The sequence below is a fragment of the Bos mutus genome, chromosome 7 (assembly GCF_027580195.1).
Source record: "Bos mutus isolate GX-2022 chromosome 7, NWIPB_WYAK_1.1, whole genome shotgun sequence".
Lineage (NCBI taxonomy): Eukaryota > Metazoa > Chordata > Mammalia > Artiodactyla > Bovidae > Bos > Bos mutus.
Window position 1 is genome coordinate 65,506,425 of NC_091623.1, and position 27,051 is coordinate 65,533,475.

The following is a 27,051-nucleotide window of genomic DNA, read 5'->3' on the forward strand; positions in this document are numbered from 1 at the left end:
CCTGGATTCAGACCTTGCCGATGCTGCTTACTGGCTGTGGAGCCTTAAGCAAGTTACTTAGCCTGTGTGTCCTTAATTTGTCCATTTTGGAATGGACATGGTGACAGTAATGATAATAATACTGTTTCCCCCCTTTTTTTTATATCACCGAATGGACAACATATGGGAAAACTATTCAGCTTCTTAAAATCTGTGATCTACCCAATCACGGTTATTTATTGTGTTTATAAAAATCTCAGTTTATCATATGGTTTTGAAAGGATTACATGGAATGATATAAGTAAAGAGCTTAGAAACATGCATCATAAGAGCTCAATAAATGTGACTAAATTCATACTACATTCTTGGAGGATAAAACATCCATTCATTATACTCATGTAAAAGGCTAGAATCATCTTGCTGGACATAAAGAACAATACTTTTCAGCTTGAAAGATAGGTGTGTCTCAGTTTAATGTACATACATTTAACCCCAAATTAAAAGATAATTTTTTGTTATTAACGACGTCAAGAACTCAGACTTAAAATTCTCTAATGCCTCTTTAAGAAAATATGTATATTCAGTTGTAAAGCTTTCTTACTTTTAAACCTCGGGTGCTGCGTCTTGCTCAGCATGTCTGTGCTCTGTGCTGTGAAGACAAGGGCCTGGCCTTGGAGTCAGACACGGCTGGACTCAGACCCTGGCTCAACTGCACGTTAGCTCACTGTGCCTCCCACGGCTCAGTCGGCTACTCTTAGCCTCGGGCCCTTCCTCTTCTAAACCTCACAGGGTTGGTGAACTAAATGAAAACATGCATGTCAGGTAACTAGCACACTCCGTGGCAAGTGTTAGGCCCTCAATAAACATTGGTTTCTGCCCTTAACCCCTTTGTCTTTAAGATCTATAAATAATGCTCATTTGTGTAATTAAAATAAGAATGAGATTCTTCTTTGTGTAATTAAAATTTAATGAGATTGTAATGGCATGCAAGAAACTTCCCTCATTTCCATAGAGTGTCCCTGCTTTACTTAAAAATGCTTGAATTAATGAAAGAAAGAGTTGTTCATTTTAACTCTAATGTTTTCAAATGAATTAATGCCATTTTAAGGTTAATTCCACCATTCTTGGCTATCTCTAAATGATGTTGCTATAGCACTGATGCATCAAATTAGCCTTAAAGAGAACTGAGACAGATGGGAGAAAGATCTTATACCTCATTCCTCCTGTTTATCGTGATGGAATTGCATGTTATAGATTAAACAGCTTTATTGTCAAGTGGTATACCTTTATTTAGGTGTGTATGGATAATTGTTTGATATTAATGAACACTAACTCAGGCCAGTGAGATTGGTTTAGTTATGGAACAGAGAAAAAAAAAATGTGTCAGGAGATTTGGAACTTAATAGAGATGTAATTTGCTCCTTCAACAGATGTTGATGAGTGTGCAGAAAACATAAATCTCTGTGAGAACGGACAGTGCCTCAACGTCCCAGGCGCGTATCGCTGCGAGTGTGAGATGGGCTTTACGCCAGCCTCAGACAGCAGGTCCTGCCAAGGTGGGTCACCAGGATTCCAACTCATTTCCAAGTTGGATCAACTGCAACAAATGAAACCACAAAAAGGGCTGGAACGGGCTCCACCTGGAAGCAGAATACACAGCACATGCTGCACATATAAAAGTCATTTGTTTAAGCATGGATTATTTTGCCGAATGAATAATGATGAAGGCGGCTTTCATCTCTTATGAAGTTTTCCTGGCCAAGAGCCAATAGTTGGAACTTTGGCTTATTCAATTTTTTTTAAACTATTTCTCTTTTTTTTTTAACTTTTTCTTTTGTTTTTAATCACTAAATGAATGACATGTGGATAAACTGTTCAGCTTTTAAAATATGATACGTTATGTACCTCAGTCACTGCTATGTAATGTGTTTGTCAAAATCTAGGTAGCTCATTTTTGGCGTTACCTTCTTACCTGAGTCGGCTATCTGCATGTCTGGGACTGGAGGTCCTCTTCAGGGACTCCTCAAGAACTGCACCTTTTGCTGAATAGTCATGTCTCCTTCCTCTTTAAGTTATGACATCACCCCCTTTCCTGGAAATGGGACTTTGTAACTAGTGTGATATCTTTCCAAGTAAAAGAAGTTGAATTTTCTTTTACATTAGAGACTCAATTCACATTGCATCGAGTTTGGGTCATCATTGTGTTCTTAAGAGTACATTAAAATGTAAATAAAGGAAAGGACTGAAAATGATTCATATGCCATAAGGTTTTTAACAAAATTAGTGATTCATAAAAAACCTTAAAAAAATAACTCAGGCTGGCTGCTAGGCAAAGATTTTTAAATGAAACCAGATTATAGGCTTTCCCTACGTGAGTATCTAGTCAAATGAACAGAAATAGTAAATGCCAGCTTACACACACACACACACACACACGCATACACTTCACCAACTAAACGAAAATTATACAATCTGGGGCAGCTTGAACTAGACCCTGACTCTGCCCCACCACCAGCGTATCACTGAAGAGAAAAAGTGTGTGTAAAAGATCATGAAATTTTCCATAAATATCTACCAATTTGGATTGAATCAGAACAAGAGAATGAGTAGTAGGCTCTAGGAAAATACTAGAAACTGAAAGCATTTGTGCTTCTACTTTGACCTGCTATGTTGAGCAGAATCTAAAGCATTTTATACAGAGCAGCTGTAGAATGAACTTTATTTTTTTCTCAGTCCTGCTTCTTTCTAAGCATTGAAGCCAGTTAGTAGAAACTGTGAGTCAATATGGTCATGAAATTACATGATTTATTATGCACGTCAGCTAGACAAGAATTGGTGGGAAAAGGAACAAGTTACCAGGATCCAGACACTTTTGCCAACATAAAATTTCAAAATGAATCCTTTATACTTAAGACAACATTTGCCCTCATAGTTCTATTCCATTATCTGGGGCCTAGGCCCTTCTAAAACTTTTCCCAGAACCTTCCCCAGGGTGATACTAAATAGTTTCTCTTTACTGTACTTCCTTCCTGTGTTGGCTTTCCCAAAATATGTCATTTCCATGTAGAGAAATCCCAATTGCCAGGGCATCTGAGAGTGGCACACACATAGCTTACCCTCTGCTCCATTTAGATAGGTGTCAACTTTTGAGATCCCCAAAATGTAATTCTGTGATTCTGCCTGTTTCTCCTTTGTTTTGTTGTTTCTTTTTCTATGAGATCTGGCACATCTAGACAGTTTATCCTGAGCTACTACGTTAGTTTCTTGACATTTTTCCATCTTACTATAAATGTATGCCCCTCTGAATTAATCCTCTGATCAACATTGGTCCACTCAGCATCTACCTCTAATTTCTATAGAGTTTAAATGTTTGCTAGAGTTGGCCATTTCTCAGTATTCTTCACCGAAATGGAAGCGTACAAAACCTGCAGGAACCTCCTCAGGGACAGGTTAGGACTCCCATCACATGGAGTGAACCCAGAGACAGAACATTTCTTATGATGTCGGAAGAGAGATCAGGGGTCAGGTTCATCAACAAAAAGCACACAGAGCCCAGCAGAGGTCTTCCCATCTGTGTTTCTCATCTTCCCCCACCTTATGAAACTCTGGGCCACAGAGCAGAAGAAGCTTTAGTGAAACCCATACCCCAAGCTATCTTCCAAAGAAATCCGAAGATGAAAAAAGAAGGGAGGATGTCAAGAAGTTCCATCTAAACTGTATGGGAGTACAGTTGACACTTGAATCATGTGGGGGCTAGTGACGCCTACCCTCAGCTCAGTGGGCAATCCGTGTACAACTTATAGTCGGCCATCAGTGTTCTGCATTCCTGTTTTCATGGATCCACATATTTAACCAACCACAGATAGTGTAGCTGTACTACTACACTGCAGTATTTACTACTGGGAAAAAAAAAAGCCATGTTTAAATAGACACATGCAGTTCAAACCTATGTTGTTCAAGCACCAACTGTATAGAAAAACTCTCAAAAGAGCTGACCAAGTAAAGTGTGAGTAAACTGAAATAACAGCTGCTGTGCTGTTATTTCTATGGAAGTAACAACAAAAGAAGAACATGCAAAAAACATTAATCAGCTCAGAGTAGGAGAAAATTAGTCAAGGGACAAGAGCAGATTCCATGTAGGTATGTTGTACCATAGATAATCGTCATAAAAACATGATTGCACAAGTTCAAAGTAAGTATAAGAACAGAAAAGACATTGCAGAATCGGGAAACAAAAAACATGGGCCGATCGAGGAAAATCAGAGACCTATTAAATAGACACAGCAAAGAATAGCGGAGATGAAAATGTAATTACCAGTGAGATAATCACAGTGAAAAAAGAGGGGAAATAAATTAAGAAAAGACAAAAGCCATAAGCTTAAGTATAATGGGTGTTTCTGACGTGAAGAGTTCCTAAAAGTTGAATAGAAAAACATTGAGCAACTAAACATTTTCCTAAAATAGAAGAAAGAACTGAATGTACAGGAAGGGGTAAATCATAAGACAAATTTTAAGCTTTATTAGATTATTCAAACTCCAGATAGAAAAGGCAAGCCTTGAACAAGACAACCAAATACACATTAGAATGGTGCCCTCCCAGTTATAAGAACACATGTGGCAAGAATATTATACCTCAGAGTTAGTTAATTATATAAACAATAGACATATCCTGACATGTGAAATAATTCAGAAAGAAAGCATCTATGGGTTCTCCTTTCTTGTCTTGGGGGAAGAAAACAACACAACTTATCAGCAATGAAACAACCAATCAAGAAATATAAATGGGGAGGCAGGAAGCAGTAATTGGAGAAGTGACAATAAAAACATTATTGATTTTAAAGATTTAGTACTAAATTCTTTAGAGATTATGATAAATGGCATGAACATTTAAAAAGTGAAAATAATGTGAATAACAAAAATGAGTTGGAAGCATATATATATTCATGCTAATTTTAATCATCATTGTGTAGAATCCACTGTCTTAAAATCATTTGAATTTAACATAAAGCCAAAAGGTGATAAGGCTTTAGTATTTTTCATCAATTCTTTATGTTGGAATTTCAGAAGCTACTGACATAATGAAAAATTGATTTGATGCTTGAAAATGGTTCAGTCTCTCTAAATGTGCATTGAGAAATACCAGTATTTGGAATATTGTTCATCCAATTATGATAAGTCTAGATAGAAGCATTTTTGAGTGATTTTTGTTTTTGCTGTCTTATTTTCTATGTTGTTTCCTATCTTTGCTATTTGTTATCAATACTTTTCTATATTGTTCAAATTTCTGAATATGCATCAAGTTTATAAAAACAAGACAACATTCTTTTAAAAAACCTTATTTCACACAACTTTTTCATCATTCCAATGGAAGTTATTTGTAATAAAATTCATTTAAAAGTACAATGCATACATAGGGCTGATAATACAATTACATTTACAGCTTACTGCAACTCAGTTATAAACTAACTTAATGAGTCTTTACCCATTTATATAAAAAGAATAACTTTATTGCCCCAACACAAGTAAAGACAACTTGGCACATCAGTTGAACTTCTAAACACAGTCTGAACCATACTTTAAATATAAGATAATTGAAATGCTTTATTTTATCTATCATGAAAGACCCTTTTATACTAAAGATATAACTGTCTTGAGACAGCATTTTAGGATGACTTGTCTAGTCTCGCCTGAAATGGCATGCCTGGTCTGCATTCTCAGAATATGAGGTTATTTGTGTACAAAAATGTCCATCTTCTTCCTGTGAGTAAAAATACAGATTATTTCTACAGCTGGACAGGCATACATATGCCTTCATTTTCATATGAATGAGGAGTAATAACTTCTCATTTATTTTGAGTTAAAGCTTCATGGAAGACTTTTATAACCTGAATTTATGACTTGAGGCCAACAGAGATGTTTTAATGAAATTGAAGGAATGTGGGGCAATGATGATCTTATTACACACTACTAGGGAAAAAATTCTTTCCCTGTTTATAACTGACCTTATTAAAACAGGTCAGATTACAGAATAAAAAAGTTTAAATAAGTTAAACTTAAATAATTTAAAAGATACATTTAATATTTAAAATGTTATATATTTTACATGTTGTAGATATTTCTAAAACATCTGAAGTTTTCATTATTGGAATCTTTGAATTTGTTTTTATTTTTTTATTTTTTATAATCTTATTCCCTTCGCATGTTTGTACTTAATTAAAAAAAAAAATGTTTAAGCCCCAGGCCCACTTTTTCTTAAGTATTTTACAACCCAAGACAGTTAAAATACTGTCAATAAAATGAAATAATATCCTTTTATGTCTCTGCTCCATCTGAATGTTAGTTGGTTGCTGTTTATGTGACATCTGTGGTCAAAGTAAAAGAAAATTTTTTGCTCCATAAAAACATCTGAGGAGATGGAATAATTTATTAATGTCATCCAGTAAATTGAAATCTTTATAATCAAGAGATTACTATTTTTTTTTAATCTCCAGATATCGATGAATGCTCCTTCCAAAATATTTGTGTCTTTGGAACATGTAATAATTTGCCTGGAATGTTTCATTGTATCTGTGATGATGGTTATGAATTGGACAGAACAGGAGGGAACTGCACAGGTATGGCCAGTTAAGGGCTTAATTGCATTCTTATTAATTGAAAAGAACGTTTTGTGCTAGACATAAAAGTTCCCCAAATTTCTGCTTAGCCTGCTACGCCTCAGGTTATGCATTTTTTTTGAAAAAGGAAATTACATTCTGATACATTTATTTCTAACTGTGAGATTGATTTTTTGTAATGTAAACAGCTTAATTTTAAATATTCAACATGAAATTAGTAAAATATCTGTATATATTTATGATGTCCACATATGTGCACAGTTATACATATATTTAAGTTTAATTCAAGCAAGAAATGATAGCATGATTTTCTTCAGAATTGCAAGATTTTGATATAATTTACTTATTTATTTATTAAAGATATTAAATGATACCATCATGAATACTGTCTGATTGATATATGGAAACTGCTTTAGGTGTGTACAAGGATTTCATTGTGCTGAGTCCCTCCTAAAGATTTTTAGTCTACTGACTTTCAGAATTTCCACCAAATCCTTTGGAACAGCAGCATGCCCAAGGAAAGTAAAGATGTTGATGTGGGCATTCTAAATGTTCTTCCTAGATATTGATGAGTGTGCAGACCCAATAAACTGCGTGAACGGCCTGTGTGTCAACACTCCTGGTCGCTATGAGTGTAACTGTCCACCCGATTTCCAGCTGAACCCCACCGGTGTGGGGTGTGTCGGTAAGTAAAAGCACTATGAAACCAACAGATAGAAGCACATAGAGTTAAATACTAGGACTCTCTTGATAATGAACTGTAATATGAGCATTCGCTACAATTAACTTAAAGTAGTACTCTTTTACCTGAAGTAAACTAGACTGCCAAAATACATGGTCAGTTTTATTCTGCTAATCTTCCAAGTCATATTTTGAAACAGGAATTTTTGAGACATCTGCTCCCACATCCTCCTCTCACAGACTTGAGAACCATGGCCCTAGAAGTGCAGTGACTTGTTTTAAGGTCGCAGAGCTTGCAGATGGCAGAGCTGAAGCAGTGTCCCCAAGTTGCCTGGCTCCCTGCCCAGTGCATTGACCAGGACAGATGCCTTTGAAATGTGGACTCAGTTTTACAAAGAATATGTTTCAGGTTCATGCATGACAGTTGACAAGGCAAGCAATTAATGGTATTTATACCATTAGTTATATAATTCTTCAAAACCAAGGGGAAAAAACCTGTATTTCTATAGGTGTAAGAAAAACCTGTCTTTCTATAGGTATAAGAAAAACCTATATTTATATAAGTATATATTTCTTTAAAACCAAGAAAATATGGAATAAAATTTGTTAGTTATGATTAAATTCTCATTAAAAATTTTAATAAGGTTTGTGCCTTTTTCTTATGAAAATTATTTTCAAAATTACTTACAAATATGAAAAGTAAAAAGGTTTGTTGGATGCAGATGGCAGATAACACTGACTATTTTTCCTAAGAGGAGAACCAGCAGTTCCTCTCGAGGCTCTTTATATCAAAGAAAGTAATATCATCACAGGCCCATCTAGAAACATAAGGAAACGTGTTCATTGCCTCATTATTTGTGGTGGCAAGAATTTAGAAACCATTTTTGGAGAGTGGGTTGATTAAAAAAGAATGGCAGTTGGGCATTGTGGAGTTGACAGCATTTTATAAAGATAGAATGAGGCAAATGACAAAATAGCATTCATAGAAATTTAAAATGTGCACCAAAAAACCCCCCAAAATACTAATTTTGCAACAGTGCAGACCATAAAAAGTAATATTAAGCACTTTCCAATGTTTGGGTAAGGGAAGAGGAAGGAGATGGAGAGCAGGGATAAAAAGGAAAGAGTGGTAGGGAGGAAAGAAGGAAGGATGAATGAATACAAACCTAGTAAGAGCAGAACCTTGAGTTAACACTTGTGTCAGCACCTGAGATTCGGCAACAAAAATAAAACTTAAAAGAATTGAGAAAAGAAAGTAAAAGAATGAAAAGCTCCCCAAGTGGTTATAATGTGCAGCTGGAGATGAAGACTACTTGTTAGACTGTAAAGAACTTTGGCTTGTACTCTGATTTGAGACGGGATGCCATGGGAAGTGCCCTGACCCCAGGTAATGCTTCTGAAGGAAGCGATGGTAGGAAAAAGACTGTAGGTGGGTCAAGAGATGAGCTAGGAAACGGTTGCAGTAGTCCAGGTGGGGTGACGGTGGCTTGAACTCAGGTTTCAGTGATGTTGAAAGCAGTGGTAAGTCATCAGATTCCAGGTATATTTTGAAGGTAATGTTGACAGATCTTATTAACTGGATTGAATAAGGAGTCAAAATTTGACTCCAAAATTTAGAGCCTGAGCAGTTTTTAAAAATGAGTTTTCTGTTTATTGAAAATGCAAAAAAAGCCTGGGAGAGGATTGGAGCAGGTTTTTTATGTGAAGGCAAGAGTATCAAGTGTTTGACTTTAGACATGGTAACTTTAAAATAGCTGTTAGATATCTTAGAGGAGAAATAAAATACTAGACACTTGGAAGAAGGATCTGGAGTTCACGGAGAAGTGAAAGATGGAACCACAAATTTAATCATGTTTAGAGTGATGGAACTAATGAGGTGATCTAGATGATACTCAGAGACAAGAAAAAGTTTGGGAGTCACTTATTCTCTTAAATATCCTTTCTAAACTTGTTACAGACTGACTCTTCCAAAACTTGCAAAGCTTGATGTGCAAATTGAAGCAAAACTTTGGGAGAATAAAGATTATGGGAAGGAGAGGAAGGAGGTTGCGTTATCACTATTTTCTGTAATAGCATACATTGCTTTAACTTATACTGGATTTCATTTTCTTTGTTGATAAACTCATGATATAGACTGATGGATTATTAGGAAACGTTTTTTTGCATTCATTTTATTAAAGGTCCAGAATGTGTCAGGTGAGTAATTGCTTACTCTCTTTAACCCATGGTCTAGATGGATGTCTAAACATGGGAAATTGTTGTAATTGATTTAATTCCTACAACTTGGAAAAACTCTAAAGTGATGATTTCTTGCAGGGAGTTAATGTACAGAATTTGAATTTCATCATTTGAGTGACCTTTCTCCAAAATGACATTCTTACTACTGTAAGGACCGTTGTAAACTCCTGTGTTGCTCTGCAGACAACCGCGTGGGCAACTGCTACCTGAAGTTCGGTCCTCGGGGCGACGGAAGCCTGTCCTGCAACACTGAGATTGGGGTGGGCGTCAGCCGCTCCTCCTGCTGCTGCTCTCTGGGGAAGGCCTGGGGGAACCCCTGCGAGACCTGCCCCCCTGTCAATAGCAGTGAGTATGAAGCCGAGGAAGAGGACAGGGACCCTCTGGTAGCTGAAGACTAGCTGCCGAATTCTTCTGGTGCTGGGGACAAGGGAGGAAGTGAGAGTCCGAACTTTGAATCTGGGCTACTTTCAGTGATTATGCTAAAACCAGCCAAGAAGGCTTCATATAAAAGGAATCTGAATTCCTCTCTTCTTACTGTTTTTCTTGATATGATGAAAAGAGAAAACAATTTTTTTTAATTTTATTTTATCTTTAAACTTTACAATATTGTATTGGTTTTGCCAAATATCGAAATGAATCCGCCACAGGTATACATGTGTTCCCCATCCTGAACCCTCCTCCCTCCTCCCTCCCCATACCATCCCTCTGGGTCGTCCCAGTGCACCAGCCCCAAGCATCCAGTATCGTGCATCGAACCTGGACTGGCAACTCGTTGAAAAGAGAAAACAATTTTTAACCATAATCCACTCTGAAGGATGATAATATCAGTTCTCCCAGGTATCACAGATAAAGGCCATTCCTGCTTCTTTTCCAGAGTTGTTTTAGTTGAGGTTCATAGATGCATTGTATTCCTCAAGTCCAACCAGGTTATATCTTAAATGGAAATGTGTGTCCTGATATGAGCATAGGTGAAACTCAACATTGTTGAATCGAGTTTTCATTTACTGGCCAAAAAAAGTTGTTGATACAAATTGTCTGAAAGTAGTTTTTCCTTTAATTAAAAACAAATGGGTTTTGTTATTCTACTTTGTAGTTTATGAAGTAATGATCTTATTTCAAGTAGAATGTTAATATACTTTTAAAGATACTGTGTTTGAAAAGGCACCTAGGAAAACATAGATACACCCCTTAGGATATGTGCTTTGAGCTTGTCAGTTGTTAAGTGCTAATTCATTGTCTCAGCCTCTTGCACACAGGTTATCAAATTTCTTTTTCTTTCCCTCATTTTGTAGCTGAATATTACACTTTGTGTCCTGGAGGGGAAGGCTTCAGACCTAACCCCATTACAATCATCTTAGAAGGTGAGTATACCTCTGATGGCTGCTGTTGCTACTGCTGCTGCTAAGTCACTTCAGTCCGACTCTGTGTGACCCCATAGACGGCAGCCCACCAGGCTCCCCTGTCCCTGGGATTCTCCAGGCAAGAACACTGGAGTGGGTTGCCATTTCCTTCTCCAATGCATGAAAGTGAAAAGTGAAAGTAAAGTCGCTCAGTCATGTCTGACTCTTAGCGACCCCATGGACTGCAGCCTACCAGGCTCCTCCATCCATGGGATTTTCCAGGCAAGAGTACTGGAGTGGGGTGCCATTGCCTTATCCGCCTCTGATGGCACCAGATTTAAACAAGAGCTTACTTTAGAGAAAAGCTGGTAGAAAAGTTAGAACAGCCCAGACAAGATTATTTTGCAAAATTATAGGTAGACAGTTGCCAGTTTGCTGAAAAATCATTCGTAAGTCAGACTTGATCCATTGCAGTGGTGTGTGATTCTGCTGCAGGGAAACTCTTTTTATAATTATCTCCAACTTCCACCATTGTTAGATTTAGTTATTGCTCTTTTTAGATTATAGCAGAGTTCCATGACTAAGCCAGGGGAATTCATGATCACGATAAACGTCCGGTCTTAAGTGTGCATTCACTTGGATGCATGGACGTCTGCAGGTCTTACAGTACCGCATTTGAAAGCCCTCATAGTGACTCTTGTCTTTCACTATAGTATCTGAGCTGTCTCCCCTTTTGCAGATATTGATGAATGCCAGGAGTTACCAGGACTCTGCCAGGGTGGAAACTGTATTAACACTTTCGGTAGCTTCCAGTGTGAGTGCCCTCAAGGCTACTACCTCAGCGAGGAAACCCGCATCTGTGAAGGTGAGATGGATTCATACCTAAAAGTTATTAGTGCTATTTAAAGCAAAATTACTGGTCAGGTCTGGAGAAAAGTATCCATCTTCAAGTTTTATCAAGGGACATGATGAGACTGATTCATAGTTATTTTCTTGTCCGTCAGTGCTTCTAAGTTGTATGCCAAGTCACTTCAGTCGTGTCCAACTCTTTGTGACCCCATGGACTGTAGCCCGCCAGGCCCCTCTGTCCACGGGGATTCACCAGACAAGAATACTGGAGTGGGCTGCCATGCCCTCCTCCAAGGGTTCTTCTTGACCCAGGAATTGAACCCGGGTCTCCTGCCTTGCAGGCACTTTCTTTACCATCTGAGCCACCAAGGGAAGCCCTGTATGCTGATAGCTAAATTAATTTACAGATTATTTGCAGTAATTGACTATTATTTTTCTCTGAGTAAATGGGTTGATGATAAAGGGAGAAAGCTGAAATACTATGAAAGCATTCAATATAAGTTATTAACTCATATTTAACTTTATATTTTATATAGAAAAATATGTATATTTGAAGTGGGACCATTAGGTTAATATTTCCAGTGACTTTTTAATGTTGCACAACAGCATATGAAACAGTTCAGAGGTTATGCAGATGCCTTTCTTGGTTCCATCCCCCACTTCTCTTGTGGCAGTGTAATCATCCTTTAGGGGCCTGGTCTTCCCACTAGACTGGGAGCTTCTTGAAGCAAGGGCCACATCCAATTTCATCTTTATAGCTATAAGTTCTAGCTTACAGTAGAATCTCAGTATTTATTTATGGAATGAATGAATGGATGCTTCTAAAAATAAACATTAAACACTTAGTGTAATTATTTCCATTATAACTTTTCTACTGGAACATTTTAGATAAGTGCATCTGGAAGAAATATGCTTTAATAAGGAGAATAACCAGAAACTGCTACTTCTAGAATCTCTTAATGGGTGTTAATTTGAACAGAACTATAAAGAAAAAGGCTTTTCTAAATGCCTTCAGTTTAAAGTTGGCACTAAAATTTGATTTCAGTGACGTAAGAGGAAAGTAGCTTTAAAGCAATTCCATTTGAAGTATATGAAATTTCAGTTTAAAAACATAGGCACCATTGAAGTTTTTTTTTTTTTTGCCACTTTGGAATAATTTATTTTGATCACCTTTATTTTTAAATGTCAGATTTTTATTTTTCTGAAGAAGGGCATATTGTGACATAAATGCATTTTGGGGGTGTTTTCTATATGTAATTGCTTTAAATTCTAAATTTTATAAAAAGTAAGATGAATTCTATAAAAACAAAAATTGGGGGACTCAGCCGTATGCTTTGTTCAGTTGTTTAAGTCATGTAAATGCATGGGGAAAATATTTACAAATTAATGGGTATTCTTGCATCCCGTAGATATTGATGAGTGTTTCGCACATCCTGGTGTGTGTGGGCCTGGGACCTGCTACAACACTCTGGGAAATTACACCTGCATTTGCCCACCTGAGTACATGCAGGTCAACGGAGGCCACAACTGCATGGGTAGGTAGAGCTCTGAAGTGGAGGCGGTCGCTGTTGCTGGCTTCCTGGCCCTCATTATCTCTCAGAGGCAAACGGGTCATAATTATGCAGAAAGTTTGGAAGTTAAATCTCTATGAATAGTAAAGTGTTTCAAAGTCTTATAAACTTATGGCTGTGTGCCATATTTTTCATATACTTTGGCTACCTGTTATAAAGCATGAGTCTGAGGTAGAAAATTTCAACAAATATTGTAATTATATATTCTTAAATACCTTCATTTTCCATTCATATAAATCGAACATTGTTTTACAAATAAAAGAACATTCAAAATCTAATATGTAATGCTTTTTAAATTAAATAAATGCATTTGAATAGAGAAATATCTATTACCTTTGTCCCCCAAGAAAATTAAAAGTGAAATCCCTTACTTAAAAACAGGAAAGACGCTTAACTAAAAATGATTTGTGTTCAACTTAAAGAATTATTTTAAGAGACTTCCACATGACCATGAAAATTTTCAGAGTTAGTCGAGGAATTTTAGTGTCTCCAGGTATATGGGGTTTATTATTAGCTGCTTGCTGTCAGGATGGGTCGGCATTTTTGTTTTTCTCTATGTAGACATGAGAAAAAGCTTCTGCTACCGGAGCTATAACGGAACCACTTGTGAGAATGAGTTGCCTTTTAATGTGACAAAGAGGATGTGCTGCTGCACATACAATGTGGGCAAAGCCTGGAACAAACCTTGTGAACCATGCCCAGCGCCAGGAACAGGTAAGCACTCTGCGCCTGCTTCTTCGGGCAGCCACGTTAGTGACACGGCGGGCATGTGACGCTAGAGTGAAAACACAGGGGTACTAAAAGCAGACATAGTTCTAAAAATATCCAGGAACTCATGTGCCTGGTTTCTCAGGCAGCCAGTCCTCTTTAAGGTCCAAACACTAATGTCTGAAATGTCCCGTGAGTAAAGTCTGGATCCTGAAAATAAGCTGCATTGCTGAAGAGTTAGAATTTTATAACACCAGTCCATTTAAACATGCTGCTTTAATTACTCTTCTCCTCATAAAAGAAGTATTTATTGAGAATCTACTTGTGTCATTGTGTTATACTTAGAAGATGTCATTTTGGTAAATTGTGATTATTTAAATTCCAACATGCTCATTAAGTTTGGTCTTGGAAAACATGCAAAAAAAAAATGGATTTGATGAGCAAACTTTATGTAAAAGCGACTTAGTATCAGAGTTCTCCTTATGCATCCATTCCCTCAAACTTACGTGAAATTTTTAGACAGTAAAGAGAACTGGTCTTTACACAGTAAAATTTTTTTCCAGACACAGATTCTCTTGAAAGAAAAACTGAAAAGTAGTAGAGACAAGAGCAACAGGATCATCTTAAAATTGTTGCCCACTCAGGTTCTTCTATGACCTGAAAAGTGGTCACGCTTAATAGTTGTAGATACTAAGAGCTGAACCAATAGGACAAATAAGAAACAATGATTATGCATTTGTTACCATTATTATTATTACCAGTATTATTTAGGGCACAGTTATTAAAATATTTCATTTAACATGATGAAATTAAGGAGAGATGGGGAAAAGTGACATATAGGGCCTTTTTCAGTGGCTCAAATTCAATGGGCAAATAAATGGATTTTCTCTTTTGTATTAAAATATAATTGATAAATAATATTATATTACTTTCAGGATTACAGCACAGTGGTTTGACATTTATACACATTATGGATTTATGTCCACGATAAGTCTAGTCACCATACGTCCTCGCACAATTGTTTTGCAATTTTATTGACTATATTCCTTATGCTGAACATTACTTTGCTGTGACATATTTATATTATAGCTGGAAATACGTACCTGTTAATCTCTCACATCTATTTTATCCTACCCCTTACGCCCCTCCCCTCTGGCAGCCATCAGGTTTTTCTTTATAACAGAGATTCTTATTTCTGTTTTGTTTGTTCATTCGTTTTGCTTTTTAGATTCCATACATAAGTGAAATCATACATGGCTCGTCTTTCTCGGTCTCACCTCACTTAGCAAAATGCCCTCTAGATTCATCCATGTTGTTGAAAGTCACAAGATTCCAACAACACGGCTGAGTAATAATATGTGTGTATGTATATATATATATACGCACATGTACAATATACCTTCTTGTTTATATGTTTGCACATCACCGGCACTTAGGTTGCTTCCGTATCTTGGCCCTTGTAAATGATGCTACAGAGAACATAGGAACGTATACTTCTTTTTGAATTAGTGTTTTGTTTTCTTCAGATAAATGCTCAGAGATGGAATTGCCAAACTATGACAGTTTTATTTTTAATTTTTGAGAAACCTCCATGCTGTTTTCCATAGTGACGGTACCAATTTACATCCCCACCGATAGTATACAAGAGTTGCCATTTCTTCTCACCCTCACCAGCACTTGTTATTTGTGATCTTTTTGATAACAGCCATTCTGACAGGTATGAGGTGACACCTCATTTGCATTTCACTGATAATCGGTGATGTTGAGCATCTTTTCATGTCCCTGTTGGCCATCTGTGTGTTTTCCTTAGAAAAATGTCTATTCAAGTGGTCTGCCCATTTTTAACTGGATTATTTGTATTTTTTATATTGAGTTGTGAATATTCTTTATATTTTGAAATTAACCCCTATTGGATATATCATTTGCAGACATCTCGTTCTATTCAGTATATTGCCTTTTCCTTTTGTAGATGGTTTCCTTCACTGTGCAAAAGCTTTTTAGTTTGATATAGTCCCGTTTGTTTATTTTTGCTTTTTTTCCCTTGCCTGAGGAGAAAGATTCAAAAAAATATTGCAAACACCAGTGTTGGAGAGCATCCTGCTTATGTTTTCTACTAGGAGTTTTATGGTTTTCAGTCTTACATTTAAGTCTCCAATCTGTTCAGAGTTTTATTTTTGATATGGTATAAGAAAGTGGCCAGTTGCAGCCTTAGGCAAGTGGCTATCAGTTTTCCCAGCACTATTTATTGAAGGGATTGTGTTTTCCCCACTTAACAATCTGGGCTCTCAGATGGCACTTAGATATAGTTTTCTGTATGTTACCTGATACTGTTTTCAGGAGTTTTATTCCTCTGTGTAGCAGTGGGCATTCGAAGAATTATGCTACTTAAAAATTAGAATTCCTAAAAGGTCCTGTTAGTTTGGTGAATTATGTGTAGTAGTGATTCTCATGCTGCTGCTGCTGCTGCTGCTAAGTCGCTTCAGTCGTGTCCGACTCTGTGTGACCCCATAGACGGCAGCCCACCAGGCTCCCCTGTGCCTGGGATTCTCCAGGCAAGAACACTGGAGTGGGTTGCCATTTCCTTCTCCAGTGCATGAAAGTGAAAAGTGAAAGTGAAGTGGCTCAGTCGTGTCCGACTCTTATCGACCCCATAGACTGCAGCCTACCAGGCTCCTCTGTCCGTGGGATTTTCCAGGCAAGAGTACTGGAGTGGGGTGCCATCGCCTTCTCCAAGTGACTCTCATAGTCTCTGTTTTATTCCATGAGACGTTGTTTTTGATGCCTCAAATTTCACGTTCCAACAAACAGACGTTTATGTTAAAAAAAGATAAAAGTCATGGCTCATTCATTACTCATTGTGAACATGTTTCACCACTACAAAATTATCTTTGCATGCCTATGCCTTTGTGCAATTCTAATTCCTTTTTAAATCTGTACACTAACCTAGTTTTTCAGTTTACATGAGTTGGATCATTTTTAAAGCCCTGCATTATCAAAATAAAAAGAGCTTAAATGCCTTAAGTGGATATTTTGAACTCATAATGATTTACTTATTTTCTAGTATCCGAGCAGTAAAATGTTTAATGATGATAAGAACAGCAATAATAATAATGATAAAAGAATGCCTAGATTCATTCACTCCATACAAAAACTGATATTGTAGTCAAATAAATATAATTGAATTAAAGGGTCTTGTGAATAATATAAAATATATTTGTCAGTTACAGTAATACTATATAAAGTGTTATTTTGAAGGAGTATGAGAATTTTAAGAGTCTATTTGCTTTGTTTATATTTTAAAGCTGACTTTAAAACCATATGTGGAAATATTCCTGGATTCACCTTTGACATTCACACTGGAAAAGCTGTTGGTGAGTTTTTCTAGGTTATGTTTCTTTTAATACATATATGTAGCATGTTGTAAAAATTAGTTCAGTGTTTTTCAAGTTTAAAGTATCATAAAAGATAATACTCTGCATTTGGATTTGATATGGTTAGACAAGAAAGAAGTAGCATGTTTACAGATAACCAAGTGTTAGTAGTGGGATTAGTCCATCAGCCTGGAGTGGGTTGCCAGCCTGGTGATTGAGTTATGATGTAATAGTTATGTGACTACCTCAAGATTTCATACATATCAAGCTAAAGCTTTAGTTTTTCTCATTATGAATATTGTATTATCAATACATGATTCTAAGTAATCCACTTTATTTTATTAACCTTTATTGTCTGTTTTCATGAGTATATGCTTAAGTTCTCTATGTATTTTTACAGTATTTTTATCCCTATCTACTTATGAATTTGCAGAATTATTAATTATATAAATTTCTTTCTTCTGAATGTGCTTTCTCTTGCACAGTCTACTTTTCTTCCTCAAAGATTAAATGAACAATATAATTTTAAATGTCTGTTATCAATGCACAGATAACAAAGGACATAAAATTAGGAAAATACAGTTGGCTTTATCAAATGAATAATAGCAATTAGGTAAGCCTGACATGAAACTTAAGAGGAAGCTTGATTCCCTAGGAAGTTCATTTGCTCTGTTGACACTAGTATCCCTTGGTATATTTGATCAACTACTTCCATTCTTTCATTACTGTTCAAAGGAAATAATATTTTGTAGTCTGTATGCTTTGTAAACCACAAAATCACTCATACCAGTATAGGGTTGATTTTTGAGACTGAGTGTGTGTTTAGCATTATTCAGTGTTTTATGATACATACATTAAGCAGAACCATATATTTGATCAAATCTGTTCAATTGCAGACATTGATGAATGTAAAGAGATTCCAGGCATTTGTGCAAACGGTGTGTGCATTAACCAAATTGGCAGTTTCCGCTGTGAATGCCCCACGGGATTCAGCTACAATGACCTGCTGCTGGTCTGCGAAGGTAATCTGAGCAATAAGTGACCTTATCCAGGAAAGTTCGGCAGACATAACTGGTTTCTAGAAGTTTTCTGACTTACTGTTTCTACTACAGCATTTAGGAGTTGATCACCAAATTGATTAAGTGTATGTCATACTGATGCCATAATGAAGTTTGAAAAATGGAATTGTTGTTCTTGCAGATATCGATGAGTGCAGCAATGGCGACAACCTGTGCCAGCGAAATGCAGACTGCATCAACAGCCCAGGCAGCTACCGGTGCGAGTGCGCTGCAGGTTTCAAACTTTCACCCAACGGAGCCTGCGTAGGTAAGAGGAGAATGGCTCATTCTTTGACACTGAACACCATTGTAGGCCTCTGTGGTAGCTCAGATGGTAAAGAATCCGCCTGCAATGCAGGAGACCTGGGTTCAGTCTCTAGATAGGGAGGATCCCTTGGAGGAGGGAATGGCAACCCACTCCAGTATTCTTGCCTGGAGAATTCCATGGACAGAAAAGCCTGGAGGGCTACAGTCCATGAAATTGCAAAGAATCAGACACAACTGAGTGACCAACACTTTCACTACTTTCACCACATTCTGTATACTTAGTTCCTGCACTAAAAAACTGCCTATGCTCTCCTATCAAAAAAAAACTATTTTCAAGTATAATTTTGAGGAGATTTTCCAAGTAAATCTATTCATTCATATTGAATCTATTTCACGATATCTTTTAGATTCTTTTGTTAGGAAAAGAAGTCTCTCAATGGATTTTTCCTAGAATTGAAACTAAAAATGATGTCCTTGAGATATACCAATCAACATGTAAAAAGATTGCATGATTTAATTTTTTTTTTTTAAAGAGGCTTGTGTACTTTAAAGCCTTGCCTTATTTTTATTCAACTCTTGTTATGGTTCGTTTTCAGCCTATCTGTAGTAATTACTAGCAGGCTATAGAAAAAATGCCTGTGGGAAAAAATGAAGGAATCTTAATAAAGATCAGACACGTGTAACATGTGTTTTATTTTTTTTGTGTTAGATCGCAACGAGTGTTTAGAAATTCCTAATGTTTGCAGTCATGGCCTATGTGTGGATTTACAAGGAAGTTACCAGTGCATCTGCCACAATGGCTTTAAGGCTTCTCAGGACCAGACGATGTGCATGGGTAAGAAGGGAAACATTATTTCTAGGGGGTATCGTGGAGCTGAGACTCCAGAAGAGATTACCGTTCGGTCACCCGCCACAAGGAACTACCCTGTCTCTGTCAGAAACAGTCTTAACGAAAAATGAGCTATGTGAAACTGTTTATGGTTTTAGTCAATGTAAAATTTGCAAGCAGGACACACCACAATATGTTCTTGGATTTAGTGGTAACAGCTTTCTTCCCCAGATGGCTTTCACATGCTTATTAACCTGAGCTTTCAGACAGCGTTACATGGAAATCGCCAGTGGTACCAGCTCTCCATTTACCCCTCTTTGTTCCCACTCAAGGGGCTTCCCAGGTGGTGCTAGTGGTAAAGAACCTGCCTCTCAATGCAGGAGATATAAGAGATGCAGGTTTGATCCCTGGGTCAGGAAGATCCCCTGGAGGGAGGGTATGGCAACCAACTCCAGTGTTCTTGCCTGGAGAATCCCCATGGACAGAGGAGCCTGGCAGGCCACAGTCCATAGGGTCACAAAGAGGTGGGCATGACTCAAGAGACTTAGCACACAGGCACAGTTCCACTCAGAAAAGCCTTTTGGAATGCTAGAATGCAAGGGGAGCAGTAAGGGGACAGTGTTGAAATGAACACATACACACACACATATGCTTCTTTCCCCCAAATCACTGAACATTTGAGATATATCTGCTTGCTTGGCTGTTGCAACTCTTAAAACCAGGTTTTAGAAGCAAAGATGGTGAAACTTTGAAAAGCCCCAGTACAGTAGCTAATGTGATGGTTAGTTAAGCAATAATTGTGTTCAGTAAGTACTTGCTGAGCTGATGATTAATAAGATTTCAAAAGCAGAGGGGCTTTTGGAACTCAGCTTAACTTCGGAACTCACCTTGGAACTCAGCTTAACTCCTTAAACTGATGTCAGCCACTGGCTCATCTCCACTGAAGCACTCTGCACTTGCAGGAGGAAAATAATATTTAAAAGTTGACTATTTATAATTAGCACTTCTCAGTGTAGAACAAGCTGAAGTTGTGCATCTACTCTTTTGGTATTCAAGATACACTATCTTTTTGAATCATACAGACTTTAGTACAGCAGAACGGCAGAATTAGATTCCTTTGTGGCGTGGGGTCGGTCGTGAAGAGTCGGACACAACTGAGCAACTTCACTTTCACTTTTCACTTTCATGCATTGGAGGAGGAAATGACAGCCCAATCCAGTGTTCTTGCCTGGAGAATCCCAGGGATGGGGGAGCCTGGTGGGCTGCCGTCTATGGGGTCGCACAGAGTTGGACACAACTGATGCGACTTAGCAGCAGCAGCAGCAGCAGCATGGTATATCTGTACATGAGCACCCCCTGGAGAATGTCTCCATTCTTCCAGTGCCTCCTAAGAGATCCCCTGCAGACATCTTCTGTGGTCGCAGGAAGAATTCTCTAGGGAACGCTTGTGCAAAGGACACACGGAGGATGTGGCCCTATTTGCATGAACTGTCTGAGATGGCTTGCTTATATGTTTCTCCTGGCTGCTCTCTCTGAGAAAGAGGATATGATTTGCTAAAAAAAAAAAAAAAATATGTATATATATATATATATATATATATATGTGATATTTATGATTCAGAAATTCATATGGAGAAAATCTGTCCTCAGTTTTAACAATTCACCCATAATGAAAATCAGCTAGACTCCTTGGTAATATCTCTCTTAAACAAAGCTTCTTTCTGAAGGAACAATAATACTCCCTTTTTTTTCACAATGGAAGAGTTTTAGTAGCCTGGAATTCATAGTCTAGGGAGTCTCCTCCTTTATATGACTGTGACCTTTCTAAATATTAATTCCATGTTTTTGAAGGCTAATAACATTGAGCTCTAATAGACTTCTTCAATTTAGAGTCTACCGATTCATAAAGTTTAGGAAGTTAAAGTTTACTTTGTTGTGCTGATCAAATTAAGATATGAAAATTTCTGGGGAAGCATTTATAATGCTTAATAGAACAAATTGTTCCAGTGTTTCAAAAGATTTATTTCCTCATAATTGACAAGCAAATTTATTCATTAAAAAAACTCACTAAGGAAATGTAGGTTAATCTCGCTTGCTTATTAGTCCAGTTCTTTTCTGAATCTTATATGTTGCTGTAAGTTATCAAGTGCCAATTTTTCTTAATAATTTTCTTTTTTTATTTTATTTTTAAACTTTACAATATTGTATTGGTTTTGCCAAATATCGAAATGAATCCACCACAGGTACCTTAGAGTTTTCTCTACCTCATACTTATTTTCCTTAAATAAATGTGGGTTCTTAGTATTGAATGAGAAAAATCTAAGTAAGCCAGTAGTTTAAAACAAAACCTAAAAGTTTAATAGGCTACATTTTTCTGGTTAAAAACTGAATTCCTTTGAGCCAATATTTCTTCATAGATGTTGATGAGTGTGAGCGGCATCCATGTGGAAATGGAACTTGTAAAAACACCGTTGGATCCTATAACTGTCTCTGCTACCCAGGCTTCGCACTCACTCATAATAATGATTGCATGGGTAAGTACTCGGTCCTTTATTGCTTCTCTTTCATGTCTACAGAATATCCTAAACACAGAATAAAGGCAAAGAATGATAAATTTTTATTATTCAAATTGCAAGCATGTGCCATAAGACATGTAATATCATTGACTAACTTCTGGTTAACTGAAGTCACAGTATTGCCTCCAGTAATCCCAAATCACTGCAGATGGTGACTGTAGCCATGAAATTAAAAGACACTTACTCCTTGGAAGGAAAGTTATGACCAACCTAGATAGCATATTCAAAAGCAGAGACATTACTTTGCCAACAAAGGTCCGTCTAGTCAAGGCTATGGTTTTTCCAGTGGTCATGTATGGATGTGAGAGTTGGACTGTGAAGAAAGCTCAGTGCCGAAGAATTGATGCTTTTGAACTGTGGTGTTGGAGAAGACTCTTGAGAATCCCTTGGACTGCAAGGAGGTCCGACCAGTCCATCCTAAAGGAGATCAGTCCTGGGTATTCATTGGAAGGACTGATGCTAAAGCTGAAACTCCAATACTTTGGCCACCTCATGCGAAGAGTTGACTCAAGACCCTGATGCTGGGAGGGATTGGGGGCAGGAGGAGAAGGGGACGACAGAGGATGAGATGGCTGGATGGCGTCACCGACTTGATGGACATGAGTTTGAGTAGACTCCGGAGTTGGTGATGGACAGGGAGGCCTGGCGTGCTGCGATTCATGGGGTCGCAAAGAGTCAGACACGACTGAGCAACTGAACTGACCTGAATCATGAGACAGTCTGCTGGGTTTAGTACTTAACGTCAGTCAAATCGATTCAAGGGTGAAGGCCATGCAGATGATAGTAAACTATTGGGACTGATTTATGGTTTTGCGTTATTTTTACCACTTAGATGGTATCAAAGGCAGACCTCTTATGGTTTCAGGTTTATTACAAGTATTTCATATAATCCATTCTTGATTTATATTCAAACACGGACAGTCTCCAACTTAGAAACATATTGTGTCTTGAAACTATTTTCAATCAGCTCTTGAAGCCAGGGCTGCCTTTTCCCACAGGAAGAAAGCATGGTGACTATGTTTCTGAACCAGCCTCAGAAGCCTATTTAATCTCAGTGAAGGACTGTAAATTCTCAGTGGAAAATAAAACTGTCTTCTCTACATGGCACAGGATTTTAGTCTTTGCCTCTAACAGACAGAGATTGAAATAAAAATTGAAAGTGACTGGAGGAGGAGGAAGAGGATCCTGTAGTTGGTGGAGAAGTTAGTAAAAGATACAACGAAAAGCATTAATGAAATTTCATTTATCATGTGCCAGACTCTATAGTGCTTTCCTGGTGGCTCAGATGGTAAAGAATCCACCTGGAATGAAGAAGACCTTGGTTAGATCCCTGGGTTGGAAAGAGTCCCTGGAGGAGGGCATGGTGACCCACTCCAGTATTCTTGCCTGGAGAATCCCATGGACAGAGGAGCCTGGTGGGCTACAGTCCATGGGGAGGCAAAGAGTCAGAACAGGATTGAGTGACTAAGCACAGCACACAGACTCTATAGTGGTGCTTTCCAACACAACATCTCTTAATTCACATAATCCCATGAGTTAATGGGAAAGTAACTCAGGCTTCCTGCTTTTATGGAACTATCACCAGTCAAACGCACCTCCTAATTTATTCCAATATATATTCCTTAATTTTCCTTGGTTTTCAAAATTCTTCAACTGTGAAAAATTCAGACCTGATGGAACATTTTATTCAACTACCACCTTGTTGTCTATAGCTTCTCAGACCCTTGATACAGCTGAGGAGAAGGAAAGATACAGATATGGCTCTGATTGAAGTATAATCTGTAAACGAACAAAAAATTACTCATCCTTAAGCTTAACCGAAAACCTAACAGTTAAGAACATGTTTTTTCAGATTCTGTTTTTTGTAAGCAAAACATGTCAGCAATTCTAGAGTGCTTTTTATAAAATTGATTTTTCTATATTTTATATGCTTTGTTATTTGTCCTTTGAATACAGTCAGCTTATCTCCAGATACAGTTCTCTACAAACTGGACAATCCAGTTAAATCCATGTGTCCTCTTATATCCAGGAAAAGAGGTATTTTTTGGTTGGAAAGAATGGAAAGCTTAAACCAACAGGAGAGGTCTATTGACATTATTAGTCACCTGATCCTTATGATATATGACATTTTTCTCTATTGATGAGGGAGTGTAATGTAATGTCTACCAATAAATATGTTTTTAAGTTGCAACTTGTGATACAAAATATATGTGAGAGCTCTCTCTGAAAAGCTAACTCTTATTCACTTACAGACATAGATGAGTGCAGTTCCTTTTTTGGTCAGGTGTGTAGAAATGGACGGTGTTTTAATGAAGTTGGCTCCTTCAAGTGTTTATGTAATGAAGGTTATGAACTTACTCCAGATGGCAAGAACTGTATAGGTAAGTATCTAAACAACAAACAATAAAGTCTTTGTGTTGTTTTGTTTTGTAAAATAATGATGTGACTCCCCCCACCCTCAGCACCACCAACTTTGGGACTCATTTGCATTTCATTTGGTCATCTGAGGTACATGGACCAAGATAAGTTTCATGGGAAATTTTGGTAAAGGTACACACCAAAAATTTGGAATTGTATGCAGTGGTTTGATTGGGACAGAGCTCGAGGCTATCTGTGTCTCAATTAAAGTAGACAAAGGAAAATTAGCCTCTTGCCAAATGAGTAATCCTCAGGATGTCAAAAATCTCCGAGCGCATATTGCCCGAGAGTGACCTGGCAGATCAGAGGGCTTGAGTTGAATTCATGTTACTGTCATTTGGCAACAATGATGTCATCTGTAAGTCATTTTTTTTTCTTGTTTCTCTTTAAAGATACTAATGAGTGTGTTGCCCTGCCCGGCTCTTGTTCTCCTGGCACCTGTCAGAATTTGGAGGGGTCTTTCAGATGTATCTGTCCCCCAGGATATGAAGTAAAAAGCGAGAACTGCATCGGTAAGGCTGATGTTTGAGTCCGTGAACCGTTTAGGATAATGAGACCTGGTACTCACTCTGTGGATATATGTTAAATCTAAACCACTGTAAGCATGCTGACTGAGGGAGTTAAACGCCTAGCTGCCTACATCTGTTTTATTGAACCATCAGAAATGATTTGAAGGTGGAATGGTGGGAATAAAAAATTTGAGGATGTGGGATTTTTTCATTAACAGAAATCTTATACTAGTCAAAGAATTTTCAGTGCACTCTAATCTTTTTTCCAAATGTCAATAGAGACCTTCTACTGAATTTAAAGAGTGTCTACAAAAATTGTAATCTTTGGCAACCAATTTTAAAACAGCTATTAAAAGTGTCTAGAGTCCTAGAAATGTGAAGCAGAAAATCTTGACAATGCTGTTGAGACATTTTTTTTTTCCTTGGGAAAGCCGCATGTCAAAACAGAAAATATTAATCCATTTGTCATAACAGATGTTTCTCTGTGGAAACCCTCCCAGCATACAAGGAATCTTGTAACCACATCAAAAGTGAGTCCCAGAATTGCCTGGTGGGCATGATGAAGACTGACCTTTTTACAGTTACTTTATTTCACTTTTGTACAAATTATTTTTAACAGTCTTGTTGAAATTCAGAAGCACCAGCATCTTAGTGTGATTCTTCTAACATGAAATGATTGCTGAGAGTTTTTTGCCTTTGAATTACTCAGTTTCTTAAATTCTGTATAGCTCTTCTGTTCACATTTAAGGGACTTAGAACCTAAGGAAACAGTTTACATAGTAAATTAATTATTTTTCAGATCATATAATTACAAATAATGGATATCCTTAGTCATTCTAATTTGGTGTTTATATCTTTTCCCCATTTTTGTCTGATTAGTATAGTTCATTGTAAGATTTTCTAGTGTTTTTAATATTTAAAAATAATAATAACACTAGAAGCATCTTAACAAAAACTTTCTTGAAGAGTTTAAGATCTTTTCTTTCATCTTCTTTGTTTATACTTAATCTTCATCATCTCTGTGATCCATCTCTTTATGGAATAAGCATAAAAGTAGTGTGTGAGCCATTAGGAGAAAAATAAAAATACTTGTGCCTCTTTGTATCAGAAAGACTTGGCTACCTTTTATCTTGGTGAAAAAAACAATCTGTGATTCAATTAGATGTTTTTTAACCTCAGGAGTATTTTATTTTCTTTATTCACTGATAAACACCCACCACTATTTCGCATGTCTTAAAAACGTGTTTTCAATTAACTTACTTAACTGTAAGACTATTTCTTTCAGCCTAGAATCTCTTCTACCAGTTTTTCTAGATGAAATGCTTCCTACCACGAACTGTATGTGTGTGCACACACACACACACACATCCATTCTGACATTCCATGGACATTACTATGGACATGCAGCATCTTTTAGATGCTGGAAATACAAAAATGCAGCTTTTGCCAGTAAGTAGGTAACTTACTGCCTAAGAGAAAAGACAGATTTTGTAAACCACTCCATGTTGTAAAGCTGCCCTTACAATCCACTGGGACAGGCACTGCACTGGGGTCTGTTCAGGATGTAGGTCGCAGTAGGAGGCTGTGAACAATGATGGTGGTGAAAGGAGAGCAGTCAGGAAGCCTAGCATAAGGATTGGCGACATTTGAGGTGTCCCTGAGTTTGATAAATTGACTAATCAAAAAGGGAAATGGAACAGAGAGGCAGCTTGAAAACAGAGGCAGAACAAATGTGATAAGGGGCATCGGTGGCCAGCTCAGAAGATGGCTCTTAGTCCTGCAGGCGGCACAGAGAAGTGCAGGTTCTTTTAGAGAGCAAGTGATATGACTCACTCACTAAAATTCTGCCAGTATAAATTGAGAACGCAGTATGTGCCAGACCCTGAGCTAGACCCATGCTGAGGGTGAAGCAGTGATCTAGACAGACACATGATGTCCCCATGGGACTTATGTTCTGATGTGCCTGGAATCATGTAGTGTTCATTCATTTAGTTAAAAACCACCCATTAAAATAAGCACTTCCAGTGAAAAGGGGCCAGATAT

General features: G+C 37.4%; 1 protein-coding gene across 1 annotated transcript in view; it reads left to right on the plus strand.

Moving 5' to 3' along the window:
* The window catches only part of FBN2 (fibrillin 2), a 223,308-nt gene that overhangs the window by 168,979 nt on the left and 27,278 nt on the right, over positions 1-27,051 (plus strand). The window contains exons 34-48 of the mRNA XM_070374044.1: positions 1,410-1,535; positions 6,471-6,593; positions 7,156-7,278; positions 9,696-9,857; positions 10,805-10,873; positions 11,592-11,717; positions 13,111-13,236; positions 13,834-13,986; positions 17,283-17,351; positions 18,248-18,373; positions 18,552-18,677; positions 19,386-19,511; positions 21,923-22,039; positions 24,334-24,462; positions 24,892-25,011. Coding sequence (XP_070230145.1) covers positions 1,410-1,535; positions 6,471-6,593; positions 7,156-7,278; positions 9,696-9,857; positions 10,805-10,873; positions 11,592-11,717; positions 13,111-13,236; positions 13,834-13,986; positions 17,283-17,351; positions 18,248-18,373; positions 18,552-18,677; positions 19,386-19,511; positions 21,923-22,039; positions 24,334-24,462; positions 24,892-25,011 — 1,821 coding nt within the window. The remainder of the gene's footprint in view (positions 1-1,409; positions 1,536-6,470; positions 6,594-7,155; positions 7,279-9,695; positions 9,858-10,804; positions 10,874-11,591; positions 11,718-13,110; positions 13,237-13,833; positions 13,987-17,282; positions 17,352-18,247; positions 18,374-18,551; positions 18,678-19,385; positions 19,512-21,922; positions 22,040-24,333; positions 24,463-24,891; positions 25,012-27,051) is intronic.